The sequence below is a fragment of the Megalops cyprinoides genome, chromosome 3, assembly GCF_013368585.1.
Source record: "Megalops cyprinoides isolate fMegCyp1 chromosome 3, fMegCyp1.pri, whole genome shotgun sequence".
Lineage (NCBI taxonomy): Eukaryota > Metazoa > Chordata > Actinopteri > Elopiformes > Megalopidae > Megalops > Megalops cyprinoides.
The window spans coordinates 39894538-39912469 of record NC_050585.1 but is presented as its reverse complement, the minus strand read 5'-3'; the positions used below and the strand labels follow the sequence as shown (position 1 = coordinate 39912469).

The 17932-nt window shown below is 42.6% G+C and overlaps 1 protein-coding gene across 1 annotated transcript; it reads left to right on the top strand.

The window, feature by feature from the left end:
* The first annotated feature begins 7284 nt into the window (after positions 1-7284).
* On the top strand, positions 7285-15772 carry LOC118775476 (ADP-ribosylation factor-like protein 3). Its single transcript, XM_036525417.1, has 6 exons — positions 7285-7340; positions 8584-8727; positions 12286-12402; positions 12520-12570; positions 12979-13164; positions 15705-15772. The coding sequence occupies exons 1-6, from the start codon at positions 7323-7325 to the stop codon at positions 15756-15758; spliced, it is 570 nt and encodes a 189-aa protein (XP_036381310.1). The 5' UTR covers positions 7285-7322; the 3' UTR covers positions 15759-15772.
* The last annotated feature ends 2160 nt before the right edge of the window (positions 15773-17932 follow it).

The following is a 17932-nucleotide window of genomic DNA, read 5'->3' as shown; positions in this document are numbered from 1 at the left end:
GCTCTCGCACCTTCAGCTTGCCTGAGAGTCGAGCTGTATGATGGGTAATTACGGTCAAAGGAGCTGGTTTAGAGGTCTAATAAAGGATCTATGAAGGAATTTTGACTCAAAGACGACTTTGATGAACATTGTTAATTCACTGAGCAGTTTATCATTTATTTAATGGACACCCTCATTTATCAGTCAGAAGTTTTTGCACACGACACACTGGTGCAGACTGAAATATGATGCTACTGAGCTATTCCAGCTTCACTATAAACTGCTTATTACACTGGGGCCAATACGCTTTCTTTCTTTTCTATTCTGCTATTCTTCCATACAAGAGGTACCCTACTGCCTGTAATTTGTTCATTTCAACACCTACCTTTCTCTGGATCCACAGAAGCCAGCTAAACCCCTGATTAGCACAATGGAACCTGCTGTTCTTTTTATCTGTTCCAGCTGTTAATGACTGAAAATACTATGAATTTTCCGCTTCTTTCCTTTTCAATGTGTCTTTTGTGTCCTCTCAGAAATAAATGCAAAAAAAAACAATATATGCACCTATATATATCACCATGTACTGTTATATAAATGTCAGCTGTTCCACTGGGTCTTTCTGTCCACAGAACTGAACACATCTCATTGCTTAAAATGCAATCAGACAAGCCACCTACTTCACGTTACATCTGCTGTAACTGGTGTTGCTTCCATGCAATTTCCTGCAGTGTGGTACTCCATGGCAATTCCTTTAGGAGTGCTATATAAAACACAGTTTGATTGAAAAAATGACCCAGGGTTGCTCAAAGAGCATTTGAAAAGTCAAGTGCAGAATTAAAAAAAATGAAATAGCCAGGTGGAATGCAATCAGCAGCAAAGCGCATAATTACACAAAAGGCAACAGAGATCTGCCCATGCAATTTTGTGTTCAAAACCCTCACATCAGTTGTGCAGTTGTCATTTATACACACGGCAGCAGTATTTTCTCTGAACTTCACAACCCCTCAGAACAAGCTGACCTTGATAAATCAGCCCCTGTACATCTAATTATGAATGCATTTTATTTTCTCTGCATGTCCAGCAGTCTTGCAGGGTTTGTGAGGCATTCTCTCTGAAAGACTGGGTGTTAGTAAGTGTGGTGCTCATTCTGAGGGAGTCATTGTGTGATTCAGCCTGCTCATAAGTGTGGCTGTGAAAATGCAGGACACTAACACAGGACAGATGAAGCGAGGAGTGCCACTCCTGACTGAGGGAGTTTGTGTGGAGTCTGTGTGTGTGTGTGTGTGTGTGTGTGTGTGTGTGTGTGTGTGCGTGTGTGTGCGTGTGTTTGTGTGTGTGTGTGTGTGCGTGTGCGTGTTTGTGTGTGTGTATACTTGGAGTGTCCATGTGTGTGTATGCATGTCGCTACAGTATGACTCAGAGATAATCACTCAAGTGATTGCAACAGAATAATGGCTCAATCAAGCTAAAACGATCTGATAAAAGATTTCCACGGCAAAAAGAGTCCATTCTAAACATGTTGCTCCATTGTTTCTCTACCCAACCTTTGGTAGCAACATTTACATCCTGTGAGAGAGGGCTTGAAAAATGAAGGTCTTTCTTTGTTTAACAGAAACATCATGCAAAGCAACTGCCATAGCAAGCATTTTATGGGTGACCCTTGAAACTACAGCTGAAGCTAAAGCAACCTGACATTATGGAATGAATTATCATGTGAAAGAATCAGAGGATGCCACGACAATTAAACACAGATGGTCCAGATATGTATCCCGTATATAGCAGGACATGGTTCAGAAGAAACCATTGAAAGACTAGATTTCAGACCAAAAATATCACCACCACTTTATTGCATGGCCATGTAACATACACAAGTATGTAAAACAGTCTTTTACAACACAGACAAGGACAGATGAGTGACATTGCACCACACTCATCTGCTCCACAGTGGGGAACACTAAACACATATCCAGCCTGCCCCAGACACAACAGGAAGACTAATGAGGAGGGAACAACCAATCATGACGTAGACAGGACAAAATACAGGAGTACAAAACAGAACACTTATCCACCGCTGTAATACATATGGGCTTAAATCTGCAGAGTCACTGAGGCTGCCTTACTGCTAGGACCGCAGGGCATTCTGTCAACAGGAAATGCCTCATCGACGCAGGAGCAAGGTGAGAGGGCAGCTAACCGAACACACACTGATACGTGACTATGCATTGCAAGACCTTTTTCAGATTTATGCAGATTATTTGCAATGTTAAAAAAGGAGATCTGAGCTGGCTTAAGGACCTTAAAATTCTTTTTTTGTTGTTGTTTTGCTTCTGTTTCTTGTTGCAGAAGTAGAGAAATCATTTTCTTGTCACTAAGAAAAACATCTCCCTTTCTGCAGAAGCTGACAGTAGGCAGCGCCCCCTCTGTAACATGCAATATGCAAAGCTATGTGATGTGGGTTAGTTTCACATTCTGCTACCCCTCAGTTTTTCATGAGTTTGCAAAGAGCAGATGTGCTTTGAGTTCAGTAAGCAGTCTGAGTTTATTGAAACCCCCAGTTTTACCACCTACATAGAAACAGAGACTCACCCCTACTTTCCTCATTTCACTGGAACACCCGTCAACATAAATTGCAGCAAGGTTTCTGGGGGAAACCCGTTCACTCTCTAAGTTCCTTGTTAATGATGAAATTTCGTCTTCCATATAAAAACAGAGTCAGTGCAGAGGTAGTGTATGACCTTTTGGGTACATGGCATTTCCTCTGTGGCAAGAGTTTCCAAACAGATAAAAAACACCTAAGAGACACAGTATTGGCAATGCTTTAAAATGAAACTGGCAATGCAGTAATGATGTTGATGCAAAAGAAGAAGATGATGAGATGATGACAATGATAAAGAAGAAGATGATGAAGATTATTATTATTATTATTATTATTATTATTATTATTATTATTATTATTATTGTAATAAATGGCTGACCCAAATCCTAAACCCATGTAAGTATCACTTTAATGACCTGCCCTGTGCCGCTCAGCCTCCTGTTTCATCCAGTGGGAATTTTCCAAAAATCCTCTGACGTCCCGAGTATGTTAACAGCTCTCAAGCAGCAAGTCCAGTTCGGCGTGCGTAGGCAGGGATTCCAGCTGGAACCGGTTCCACTCTGGATCGCGAGCCCTCCCACCACAAGCTCTGACACCTGTTTGCCCTGATGTCATCACCGCGCACAACGGGGCCGAACGACAGCATTTATGACGGCTGTAACGGGCTGTGCAGATGCATTAGTGGCGTTAGTGGGCCATACTAGCAGCGCAGCTATTTGTTTTCCTACAATTTAGCCAAATGGAATAGCAGATATATATGAAGAGGAGAGCTGCTTAGGCAGTGAAAGCCCCCTGTCCACAGACAGACAGATCATCCCTTTTTCAGAACAGCTAATAAACGCAAAATTCAATTTCTCTTTTTTTTTTGCATCAGCAGGGCTTGATGGAAAGCCTCGACAAAGGCCTGTTCGAGGAAATAAGCACCGACATCATGGGTGTCATTTATGAAGGCCCTAAGCTGTCGGAAATGTGGACAGCTGTAAAATCAGCATGATTTGCTCTCCTAACGTCCTCTACGTCAGAGTCCTGCTGGAAGCTGGGCTTTCAAATGGCGTTCTGTCACAGACAGGGCTGGAATGCTAAAGCAGTGCGTTCGCCGGGAAGCGGTCCACGGGGAGGGGGGTATTGTCGCGCCCCTCTCAGCCCACCCTCCCAAGGCGGACAGGGTTTGGGGTGTATGTGAGAGAGGGCTGTGCAGAAGAACCTCAGAGATGCCTGTCTGATTTGATATTCAGGTCGCTTCTCTAGTAAGCATGTGGCTGCGTTGGGTACTGTCAAAAGCAGCCAGACTGAAATGGATTTTTATTTGTGCAATTTTTGTCATTTAGAAACCAAAAAGAAGAGGGCTGCGGTTGCTCTCCCAGCTCAGACTGGCGGGGGGGGGGGGGGGGGGGGGGGTGGAAACAGCAGACTCATTATTCTTTACTCAGACAATATTATTCACTTTCAGAGAAGATGGCTTTCACTTATCAGACACCCTCTTCCAGAGAAACTCACAGAGCTCACAATTTTTAAATCTTCTTCTTCATTTATACAGTTGGATATTGGTTTTGAACATGTATGTTGTATGTCCAATCTGAACAAAAATTTATTTCATACGGTAACTGCTTACAGAGGTTTAGCAGGTGCTTTTTATCAAGAGAAACTTACGTACACTTGTAGTTTGATACATTGGCACCTTGTGAGAAGCAGTCTCCACTCATCTCAGAACCTCAGGCCTGTGATATCAGGAGTTAAGTGGGAGGAGCCTTAAAAGCAGCCAGTGTCAGCTCAATGTATTTGTTCCACCCATGCACTACACCAGCTGAATTTAATTAGCACAACTCTTCAGCCAGGTAGAGGAGCTAATTAGTGTAATTTCTAATTACTAATAACTAATTAGTTACTTTCTGAAGCCGGGTGTCCAGCTCTGCCCAGAAGGTTGTGGGTTTCATTCCCGGCATGGCCACTGTGTTCTTGAGTGAGACTGCATAAATTGCGAGAGAGAAAAGGATGTCTACCAAACTAAATAATCGTGCCTCTTCTCATAGGCTGTGTGTAGGTGGAGTGTGCTCTGTCATTCCATGCCATTCAAGCTGCATTTACATTGAAGTTTTGTGGGTATGACTGACTCTTATATCATTCTAGAGGTCTACTGCAGCTTGCTGTGTCTCTACGTGTCCATTGTTAAGTGCAAAAGACCAGCGTTTGCTAGTGCTATCAGAGCTATCCGGGCTTGAGGGATAATGAATGCACATTTTCACGATAGTCCCATGGAAGCTGGCCTGTAAAGAAAGGAAACATGAGATCTGATGGGCAGTAAATGATCATCCTACAGCTTATCCAACGTAGAGGCAGAAATCTCCTACGTCTCCGCACTGGCAAAGAGAAGCTTTTATAAGTATTTATCTTTTTGTTGTCCAAATGAAATCATCCCAATTTGTCACACCACAGTCTCAGCATAAACCCGCCCACTTCTTCTCCAGCTTATGGCCACATTCAGAAACCGGTCTAAAACGGAGCCAAAAGAGGCCAGTCTCATCCCAGGAACGTAAGTAATCTGGTGTCTGTACCTTGTACGCAGTAGTGTGACATGGTGTTGAGGAGCAGGGCTCATAACCCCCAGAGCTTGCCATTTCAGCTCCCAGGCAGGGCACTGCTGTTGTGGCCTTGTGTAGAGTACTTCCCCACCCCAGCTGCTTTAGTAAATATCCACCTGTTAAATATAAAAATATGAAAGCCATGTCAGCCACTCTGAATAAAGGCGTGTGCAAAGCAAATAACAAAAATGTAAGCCCCATAAATCTCCAGTCTTTTTGGTGAGGCTAAGTCCATACCTTCCCCAATACACGGTGAGAGGTTGCACACTGCTACCACCATGTGGTCATATATGTTCATATGTTCACTTATACATTTCTCAGTGGCTTTTACAGTTTTTCCCAGTTGATCTGGTACATTTCTGCAAACTGTCCATGCCCTCAAATCAGTGATTCCTGTGTGTATATAGGTGAATACATAATCTCCTCAATGTGTGATGTGCATCTATAGTTTTGATGCAGATATTGTATTTTTAATAAGCTCTTTATCAGAAATGTTAACAATATTCCATTTTGCAGTGGAATTTCACTTGCTTCGCAAAGTAGGAATTCTGCTCAGATGATTGTGTTAACTGTTTTAAGAACATGAACCTTAGTTTGCAAGAATGTGCTAAATCAATTGAGAAATAACTGTAATAAGGTCATTAAGTGACAAGGAAAAAATACTTTTGACATAATCCCCCCACCCTGGAAATAATCAATAAACCTTCCAAGAAAATTACTGCTGCTGTTTAGCAAGCCGTGCATGCTCCGCATTGTGGTTCTAGGATATCACAGCTGCTTTACTGATGTACTGGATATGTGACAGGTAAGAAAATAAACCCATTCACTGTGAGAAGGAAAATGAGCTGTGTTCATATCCAGTGATGGAAGAGAGAGAGAGACACTGCTTCATGATGCAGGTGATAAGCAGAGACAATGTGGATTTGATGTGAGGGAGGATGTCAGTGTGCAGATTCACTCACCTCAGAAAACTGTTTGTTCACCGTGCAGTATCATATGGGCTGAGCAGGGGGCAGCACAGGGGGCAGAGAGAGTCAGTGCAGGTTTGGGAGAAGTTTCACTTTATCCTCATTTCAGAGTACAGTTTGGAAAGCTGGGTAATGAAATATGAGCGTAAAGTCTCCCATCTCTTTCTCCAGCAGATATCTTCCAGGTGAGAAGCGTTCTCGAGCCACTAACAAATGTTCAGCTGTGGTCAGGTAAGAGGAATGTGTAGTTACAGGGATAACTTTCTGCGGTCAGAGTGCAGATGAGAGAGGTGTCCAAGTACATGTGACAGGCAGGGGAGATGGATGTACAGATGTACCTCTCTGCATAGGTAAGAGGTTTGAAATGAGATGCATAGATATGCAAGAAATGTGACGACAGCAACGTGGTGTCCTGGTAAGACACTGTACTTGTAACCCAAAGGTGGCTGGTTTGAATCCTAAGTGGGTCACTGTTGTTGAGCCATAATGCAAGGTACTCACCCTCAATAAATATCCAGTTATGTGTCGAACTTTAAGCTATATTAGTTTCTCTGGATAAGGCCATAAAGGCTGAATTTTCATTCAGATTGAATATACAGCAGACATGTTCAAAATAGAAGCAACCACATGACAATACTTTACACCTTTAATACAGAAGTTTTAAAATCGTTTTTAAATTTTTGCTCAGTATACATGTAAGCGCTCCAAGCAACTGTGGCATAAACCCACTGAGGAGATGGAGAGGATGAGGGTGAAAAGGAAGGAGAGGTGACAAGAAAAGGAAAAAGAAAGAAAGAAAGAAGGAGCTCCTCTCGCATGGCCGTTCAGCAGAGTGTCAGCTGGCCCCGGGTGTTTCCCCTGTAGCAGGTGGCATGAGGATTATCCAGGTAAGACTTTAATAAGGAGGGGGGAGGAGGGGGTGGGGGGGAGCAGGGCCAGAGGACGGCTAATTGTGGCCTCCTAATCCTGACCCAACCTGCCCCACCCCCATCTCCAGGGAGGCCAGAGAGGAGATGACTCCTCCTTGTTCGGTGTATGGTGCAGGGAGGGGAGGGGGGTAGGTGAGGGTGCTGGGGAGAAGGAGAGAGAGGTGTCTCTGTGCTGGGGTCCGGCTAGCCCAAGGAACACACTCACCTGCAGGGCTCACCAGAGAATGTAGCTACATCTCTCTTCCTGGTCCCTGTAAGAAAGCAGTTCGCGATGGGAGAAGTCCAAAAGGTAGGTGCTGAGGTGTTTTCCACATTCTTCAGGAGCAGGAGGTGTCAGGGAGATGAAGCAAAAGGGTTTTAGATGGACCTAATCCATCCCAAAGCCAGTAGTTTTAAGGAATAGCCTCGAAGGTTTTGTATTTTAAACCTTCTCTGTTTTGAGACGGTCTCTGTTTTGGGATAGTACAGATACAGAGAAGTAAATGGCTGTCAAAGCTATTTCTGAAATTCAATCCTTCATTCAATAGTTTACCAGCCTTTTTTAACAATCACACTGAGGGCCTCACTGAGGATCGGATCAACATGGTGATAACAACCTCTCCTTAGAGAGAAAATAAAACACCTCTTTCTTTTGCATTTTCCAGTTAAAGAATGTGTGAATGTGTGGTTACAGTATTTTGAAACCTGCTGTTTTCGTTTGTGGCTTTTATCTACCTCATAGTCCTCATGTAATAGTTTCTCAGGCTTCACTCCTATTAATCTCATTACTTTCATAAGTTACCACTTACATGAATGGCCTTAACTAAATTCTGTGAATGTGTAAACCTTAGTAGACGAAGAGTTGCTTAGGTGGGACTATTATTACAACTTATATTAAAATGGCTGTGTTCCATCTTTATAAACATTTACTGCATTTAAATTACGGATTTAAATTAAAACAAATAGGCTCCAGGAAAGTTACAGCAACTCTTGGAATTGGCTGGAAGGAAGTTGTGTTTCTATTTCCTGTCATCCATCTCTGACTTCATGAAGTAGCCAAGCCTCTCAAATATTAATGAGAATTTTGATATAATTTCTATCACAGTAGATTACTAAAAGCTTGTTGTGCATTTGTATGAGACAGAGAGAAAATGTGTATTTACGGCTGCACGATAAGTGTGAATTATAGCCATTTGCATATATAATTCACGCATTATTTATAATGATAGTGTATGTTGTACCACAGACAAATAAAAACACATTTGACAATGGCAACAGCCATTATGTTTTCTGATATATACAGCATATTTTCACACATACTGAAATAGAGTTCTTACACTCTGCATTTCGTGTTTTAATATATGGTAAAATAACATTGTAAAAATTTGTAAAAATACTAATTAAAAAGTACTACGCATAAGGAGACATTGAGAAACACTGAGAGATTGTCAGAGCGAGAATGCAGTGCTGAAGTCCCCCTGTCTGTCACAGATCTGGCAATACCAGTATGAGTGGTGTTGTTGATGCTGCATTTTGCCTATGTGTTTCCTCAGGGTTTGCTTTCAGTCATTCAGAAGCTGAAGGGAACCACAGAACAGGAGTTAAGAATAGTGCTGCTGGGCCTGGACAATGCTGGCAAAACTACTCTGCTGAAAAAGCTGGCCTCTGAAGATGTTAGCACCATCACTCCAACACAGGTGAGGCCCAACAATTTCAAATTACAGTACGGGTTGGCATCAGAGATGGAGCAATTTACGCATTTTATCTTACACTTTACACCATCCATTTGTACAGGTGGATAATGGCTAAAGCAATTCAAGCTAAGTACCTTGTTAAAGGGCAGAATGGCAGGATCACACCAAGGAGTTGAACTTGCAGCCTACCAAAACTGCTGTGCCACAAAGCTGCCCTGAACAAGGCAGTCGGACAGCCAAACCACCTGAGAAGGATGCAGCCTAGCCTAGCCTAGTCAAAGCCCTGATTACGGCCAGCAGTGTGTGTCCTGCTGGATAATGCTTTGTACCAACTTACATAAGCAGGCCACTTTGTGTCGCTTATGGAAACACTGTGGCCCACAAAGAAGTCAGAGCCATATTGTAGACCACGGTGGCCCTCAATGACTCACGTATTCACTGACTCACTGAGCGTGCAGCTCCTGCAGCAGGTGATTTACATTAAATTACATTACATGCATTTAGCAGGCACTCTTACCCAAAGTGACTTCCAACACAAGAGAACATAGGTGTATCCATCTAATTCATACCTCTAGAGTACTACTGCTTAGCTGTTAAGCTTGGACTTAAGACATTTATAAAGATCAATACAGAGAAATGAACTGCCTCATATCCAGTCCAGTTTCCAGGAGCTTTGAAGCCTGAAAGTAGATACTAATGTAGATGCAATGCAGATGCTGCTATTGAATAGGCCCAGTTGAGACTGTGTTGAGTGTGTGTGTAGATGCACTGCATTCTGGCCGCAAATGTCATAAATTAGTTAAAAGTGACATTCTGAGGTCTCAGCATGACAGCCAAAGACATGGTCCCAATGCCTGATACTTAGGGTGTGCTAATTTTCAACTTAATGAGAGCTTTCAAACAAGCAGGGCCTACGACCACAGGGTTGCAAGTTCAAATCCATGTTGCAGGGAGTGCACTGTGGTCATATCCTCAACCAAGGAGGGAAATTTATATGAATTGCTTCAGTGAAATATCTAACTCTATACAATACAATAAATACATAGTCCTTGATAAGGCTGTCCAATAAGAGAATGAATATATATAAAACGCAATGATATTTATTTATCTGCCTATCATGATCCTGCTGGAAGGCTCAAAGGATACGTTGAGGAAGAACCTTTCTGATTGTACAGGAGGCCTCTGTGGCAGCTGAAGAGATTTATGTCTAGTAGCTAGTGGGTTAGGTGGCACTCTAACAGACGTAAAGACGCTCAACATTCAAAAATCAAATATTTTATAAATTTCATAACACATATGGAACAATGCCTTACCTTACAATGACTGATCCCGGAGCCACACCAACAAGTGATGATGTCACTGGAACTGAGGCCGCTCTGTGCTGGTGCTGCACCATACAGCAGTAGGAGGATGTAGGAAGTTATCTGTGGGAAGAGATATTGCAGAACAACAAACATTGATCAGACACAAAGTGCACATCTGTCCGCTCCGATGAAGTAAACCCCTGCCTGTTTTGTGTCTTGAAGAAATCAGAGACCTACATGTGAATAAAAAAAAAAGGACCATCACAATAGGACCATCACATAGGAACTCAGAGCTCCCTTAGTTCCAGTGATATCATCAACTCTCAGGGGGGAGGTGTGGCTCTGGCCAAAATGTGCTTTGGAAGCATAGCTCTTTGATGTTGACCGGGGGTCCACAGCCCTAGAATGCACTGGCTTCATTCCACCAGAGATAGGGGTGGGCATGTTGGTAGGGGTTGATCGGCTCACAGCTGTGAGGCACCCTCCAATTTACCAGACATCTGCGAGTTGCACTGATTACATCGGCATAGTCTACCTATTATCCAATGAGCGCCACTCCACTGTCCATTGACTTAGAGTTTGAAAAACAGGCGTTGGCTGCATGCAGGTTTCGTACAAGTAAAGAAACAGGGCTGCAATAAAAGGAGAAACGCTTAAACAATATCCAAGTTTACCACTGTGAGGTGTTCCAAGGTATGTGCAGGGCTGGGAAAAGACTGCTCTTTTTGCCGGTCAGTGTTGTTATTTTTGCTCACAGGGGGTTCTGGAGTCATTCTGTGGGCTTACAACCTATCCTCAGTCAGAACCCCACCCACCAAATCATTAGACACAAACACAATATAATAAAAATATTTGTTTTTATTGGAACTGTGATGTGACCATATTAAGCACATGTCTGGTCATCTCAGACATCCACATAGCATTCAGTCATTATGTGATACTACTGTACCCGCAGAAAGCACTAGATTCCTCCCTCTGGATGGTCTAATATAGGCGCTCTCTGTATGCTAAGCTATCCTGCAGTGACCCCCTGAGGTTAGCATTGGCAGCTTTTGCCACTGTACGATCACTACAAGCAGAACCAGACTAATGAACACTAAATTTAGGTGCAGAGGATTTGTCACTCCCAAGGAAAGTGAACAGGGAACCGAGCAAACTCCAGGGTGACACCAGGTCGAGCACGGCCCATTCAGTGCCATGCCGGGCCAGTGGACACAGGCACGGACATCACTTTGAATATACAGCACACTCTGCGTAGTATGAGCACTGATCAATCGTATATAGTTGTCAAAAAGGCTGGGACAGAACTGTTCTTATTGTTCTGGTGCTCCTTGTTTCACTCATAAAACATATCTTACTTACTGTACCTTGCTAGTGGGACGTTCTTCTCTCACGGCTTGGAAATGCATTGCTGCGTGTCTATGCCATGCAGCAACTCTACACACAATGTAAATGCAATGTCTCAGCATGTTGCAGACAGTGTATGTTGTACCCATGCACTGGCTTTGTCATTTAAGTTGGCTGTATAATATTCCTCAATCTCTTTTTAAATGTGTGTATCAACAGCAGTGGGGGTTATTATTATTTATTTAACTTTTTTAAACTGGTAAACTTTAAACTTTACACACAGTGACTTATTAAGCTAATATGGCACACTATATTAAATACACATCATCACAGTGTCAATAACATTAATGCATTGCAGAACAGACAGATTTACTCTAAGTAGGTATTAAAATGAATAGTGCCAAAAACAGCATTAAAACAAAGGCCTGTAACAGTGAAAACCTGGTACCCGTCAGCTCATTCTTAAATGAGCAATATCACCTCACCTCGTGCTGAAGTGAGCGCAGGGCTCAACAATGATCTATAAAAGCAGCACTACATTAAATCATATCAGCAGGAGTGTTTGAGTGTAAGACGTTGTGGATAGTCCATGTAATACAGAACCTGGATAACACTCAGTTCTTTGGTGTGAGGGGTCTACTCTAGCCATCGAGGGGGGTGGGGGACTCTAATCCCTTGGTTGAAGATTACTTTAACATTAAGGTCAGAGAAGTGCAAGGCCTCTTGCAAGCCAACTAAAAATAGAGGAAGATTTAAAATGAGAAACCGTTCTCTGGACATGCTAAGATTCTTGCCTGTTTAATGACCCTGCTGGTTACGAAATGAGGAGATGGCAGATTATACCTGTTGAATAACAAAATGAACCACATGTGATTTGTTTTTTTTAATTTTTTACCACTCGGTTTTTCAGGGCTTCAACATTAAAAGTGTGGCCTCAAACGGCATGAAATTGAACGTGTGGGACATTGGGGGACAGAGAAAGATCCGCTCATTCTGGAAGAAGTACTTAGAGAACACAGATCTGTTGGTGAGTTCTGTCACTTTTGTTTAAATCAATGAAAACAGTAAGCAAATTCCTGAGATTCAGGAAAACGTGTGATTGATATCCTTTATGAAAACTGAAGTCAAATGCTCTGCTTTTCAGATCTACGTGATAGACAGTGCAGACAAAAAACGGTTTGAGGAGACGGGGATGGTAAGGATGTGTTTTTCAATAACACCTGAGTTTCATTCCAAGTCTATTTTGGTCTTGACATTTGTCATGTCGACTCACTTCGACACCCTTGAAATCAGTAAAAATGTCCATATTCAGACACAATACAACAGAGACACAATCTCCTTCATTTTGAAGTATGACATGAAAATGACAAAGCTTTGCAGAGACAGCTCACTCCTTATCACAGCTGAGGAGTATTCAGCCACCTTTTTCCATTAGCTTTCCCTTCACAAAACATATGAAAGTCTGAGGAACATGGAGGGAAATCATTCTTATTGTACACAAATACACTGATGCCTCCTTCAGACTGTATTTCCATAGTAACTTTAGCCACTCTCCTGGACCTTAGGCCATGATTATCGTATTTTTTCCTTTTTTTTTCCCCAGGAGCTCTCTGAGCTCATCGATGAGGAGAACATGAAGGGTGTACCTGTGCTCATCTTCGCCAACAAGCAGGACCTGGCCACGGCTTCGCCCGCCAGCGAGATCGCCGAGGGACTCAACCTGCACACATACCGGGACCGCCTGTGGCAGATCCAGGCCTGCTCCGCACTGTCGGGGGAGGGCGTGCAGGTGGGCGCCATCATGGGGGAGAATGTCTACTGCAGTTATTGTTAATTATAGTAATAAGCCATAATGATGGTTTCCTCTAGCTACGGCTTACATTTTTTTACATGTATTTATCCTTGTATTAAGCTGATGATGTGGGACATCATGGCAGTGGCGGCAGTGTTGCGTAACGGTAAGGAGCACGGCTCATAACTGAAAGGTTGCTGGTTCAGTTCCATGCTGGGTCACTGCTGTTATACCCTTGGGCAAGGTACTTACCCCACAGTTGCCTCAGTAAATATCCAGCTGTATAAACGGGCAACATTGTAAGTTGCTGTGAATAAGACTGTCTGATAAATGACAATAATGTTGCATGTATGTGATGCATGGCTGTGTTGTGCAGTGGTTGATCAGGTCAATCTGCAACACAAAGGTTGTTAGTATGATCCCCAGGTAGGCAGCTGCTGTTTTACCTTTGGGAAAGGCACTTAACCTGGATTGGACTGTCAGTTAGCAGGTGCAAACTCAGTGGCCTGCACCAGTTCTCCTCTCCTCCCTATCGGGGGCTATAATATGAGTACAACGGGTCAGACATCATCCTCGTCAAACTCTGAATGGCATGTTATTTCAAAAATATAAGTTGTCCTGGAAAGTGGTGTCTGTGAAGCATTTAAATAATAAAATAGCGTTGCTATTACTAATGATGCTGACTGCAAAACCAGTTCCCCAACCATGGTACCACTGACGCTAGCAGTGAAAAGCGGGGTGCTGAGGTGTGTTTTATGAGAGGAGAGGTCAGCTGAATGGGGGTCTGGCAGTGAGGGTGAGAGTCAATGGCTCTGATGTGAGTGGAATGGATCAGACGTCACCCTAACTTTGACTTGTGACTCCTCTGTGCTATGGCCCATCCATTATTATACATGCAGTCCTCAGAATTCCAAGGAGAGCTTTCCAAACCTCCCCTCCAAATTATTATTGAATTACTCTTCTGCTTCTGCACGTCAATCGAATGATTTATGTGACACGTACTGCTGATTTTATCTGTGGCAGATAAAACATCCGTTACATGTGATGCTGAGGGCAGTCTCACACATTAGGCAAGTGTAAAATATTACACTTCCATCATCATGAAAAATATACTGGGCAAAATATTTGAGAATAAATGAGACTGAGTTGGAATTGATGTGCAATAGATAAAAACAACAGGACTGATGAAGAATGTAGCATGAGCTTCAGCAAAGGATCTGCCACTGGTTCTCTCCAGCTTTTTCACAATAGCACCACTTCAGTGCTTTTATGACTAGGATCTGACATAGAGATTCCAAGGTAACAAGTGGTCAGGGTGACCAAGGGACCCTCAGTGTCTTTTTTTTACAGCCTCTTGGTATTCCTGATTAATGGCCACTACTCAATAAGACCATGACGCGAAAATGGTGGGACACATTGTGCCATGAAGACAATCTGTTTAGATCGAATATGAAAACACAGAGCAAGGCAAGAGATGGAGAGACTGAGGAGGTGAATTCAGCAAGAGGAAGTGGTGGCTTGTGATTTTGAAATTTTACATTGAAACCGATCATTGCTCTTAGCCCATGCTCACCTGTTTTGCTTTATTGACAAGTGTGCCAGTTAGCTGCATAATTTATATCCTTCGGCAGGTAATTCTCTCTTAACTCTGCCTCATTTTTTCTTCACATCCATTGAGTAAAGTACAAGTAATGACTGCAAAAACATTAACTAAAAAGGTAAATTGTCTGGCAAATACTAATCATCACAAAAACTTTTTGGAAGAATTTCAGATTTTAAATCCAATAACTTGGAAAATCATTGCATTTGCACATGCATTTGAACTGTGCAGCTTGTGCAGAGATTAAAAATCTTTCCTTTGTCAGCATTCTCTGGCTTGGACAGTGAAGAGTAAATCTGTCCAGTCCAGTTACCAGGTCTATCCTGGTCAAACAATCAGTGGAAACCGTGTGCAAATGATGACACATATCTTGGTGACATCATGGTGACAGGCCCTTATCCTTAATTAATATACCACAATGCCACCTAGTATTAGATTCCAGTACTGCTGTGTAGTGACTGAGGTTACCACCAAATAGTACCAGTCAAATGCAACAGAAGATCCCACTTTAATTTTTCAAAAAGCGCAAAGTGCCTCCTTATTTAATGTCAGGATTTATTGAACTGGTATGTCTGTCTGCTTACAGATGACATGTCTTAAATCAGCTTTGTAATTCAATCCTAAGTCGTATTTTTAAATCCTGTATTTAAAGCCTCATAAGAACTGGTAGGCTGTTTATGCCGGGATACAGACATTCTTATGTTTAACAATCAGAAGAGGATTTACAGCAGTTCCTCCCTCTGTTTAACTGCAAATCAATCAGCTCACCCTCCTTGGTATTAGGCAGTGTCATTCTCTATGTTCTTTACTAACAGGTAAAATCAGTGATATGTTTGATTAGAGTCCCACTTGGGTCTAAGCAGTTCAGAGGGAATAGGCTTGTACTATATAAGGATTTTCAAATGAATATGGTGTTCATGTTTTTTTTTTTTTACAGGATGGCATGAACTGGATCTGCAGCAACATAGGAAGTGCAAAAAAAGCGACCTAAATTTCATCCTCCAGCTCTATATTGGTCTGCAAAACAGTCCCTAATGGATTTTTTTAAACACATTCTGGTCATGTTTTATTACTATGCTGTAAATATATGAATCACAAAAAAATGATTTTTTGTTTGACTCAAAAGCTTCCACTCCAAAGCAGCCCCCATTTGTTGCACATTCTGTAAAACTGAGAGTAATGATGGTGAGGAGTTCTGTGGAGCCCCTGTGGAGCAAACGCCTGAGTTACGATGCTGCCAGATGTGTGGCATCCAGCCCCCTGGAAGCTGAAGAGAAGGACAGGGAAACCCCAGAGCGCTGCAGCGTCTTTGAGACTGGGGTATCTTAGCATAGTGTGTCTGATGTAACTCTGTGCAATGTGTCTGTTCCTTCTTGTGGATTGAGATCATAACATTAAATTTCCGTAGATCTTTAAAATCTTTGGATGTTTCTCTCTTTTTTTGCATCCCTCTGAAGGTGAGCGGTAACAGTCCGCATGGGGTAAAAGATGGTATTGGTTCAGTATTACAATGGCAACTGAGAATGTGAATGCACAATTTCAGAGTTATGCCCTGGATGTGTTTGTGCTGCCACCAGGTAGCAGTCTAAAGTCTTACCTGCAGCTGAGCACTGCTGAAGGTGATACATCTGAAACAAATAAAGGGGTTATACAACACAGGTACATATCAGAAATGACCTATAGCACCCCAAGCACTTGAAAATCCAATCGAAGATATTGAGCAGCATCATTCTGATTAGAAAGTGCCAATAATAATAAACAGCACTGAAAAAAAATCTGTGCTTACTCACATTACCTCTTTTGCAGATCTCCTTAGCTGCCATTAGATGCAAATAGATATTTGTGAATGACCTCAGGAGTCACAGTGGCCTTGTGAATTGTAGTGAATAACCCTCTAGGACAAAATTTCCAGATCTTTTCAAGCCTGTGACCCTGATCATGAGTGAATGCATTCTCAGGGGGCCGTACCCTCTAAAAATGTAGCCATGTTTATGTTCAAATATGGAATAAAAATGTAAAATGTACAAGTAGGGTTTTTGGTTTGAATAGTGTAATTATCAATGGAAAGGGTGAAATATGCATTTTTTAAATGTATGGTGCTCCCCATCTCCCACCCCACAGCTCAAGCTCCCCTGTTCTTAGACTAAAGAAACTGTAACCTAAGAAACCTTAGATTACACTCTCCTCTCTCCTTTTAAAGGTCCGCTGGAGATGACCTCACTAAACACAGAGAACAAAAACAGGTCTTAACTGCACTCCACACCCCCCTCTTGTGGAGAAATCCTGAAGTGTGACATGGGTTCCACTTTGAGGAGAGACTGGTAATGATCATATAAACAGTTTGAGGAATGTGGAAAAAGCCCTTGTAACATGTAAAGAAAGAGGGAAAGTTCATTTCACTAAGCTGTGATTCCAGTGTCCTCTAAGATGTGACAACAAACCCTCAGTTATTTGCCAGAGATTCACTGTTGAACTCACCATATTCCACATAATCTTAACAAGAGAGCACACGCTCTCTCACAGCTATCATTTTAGACGTATGCAATCAGTGAGTTCCCCTGATGTCTGTCATTTGCATTAATGCATGACCCCACCCTGACTCCTAATCTTTAACCCTGGCCATGACTGCTTCCCTAAACCCTAATGTGATCCCTTCGCTAAGCCCTTAACTGACCCCCTGACCTTTAACCCTGGCCATGACCCATCTTCAGATCCCTAACTTGACCCCTGTTCTCTAACTTTGTTCATGACCCCTTCCCTAAGACCATCACTGATCCCTAATGTTGAAATCTGGCCCCTTGTCCTTGACCCCTAACCATTAATCCATTCATTAACTGGATGTGCATTAGTGCCTAACCCTAACCTAACCCCTGACCTTTATGTGTGGCTACAGCCACTCTTTTAAACATTAACCTGACACCTTTAACCCCAATTGTGACACCCTACAGTGCTGATGTTGTGCTACGTTTCTGCACAGCAGAAACACGCAGTGAGTGATGTAAGCAGATGTCATGGCTTCTTTCCTCTGTCATTAGGAACGTGAGGCCATAATATATGTGACAGAATGTCATATCTTGATGCCTGGAAGCTGTCAGCTCCCTGAGACCGCACAAGTGCAGGGCTAACAGATCATATTTTCACTATCCTCCCTTTGGAGGCTGAGGG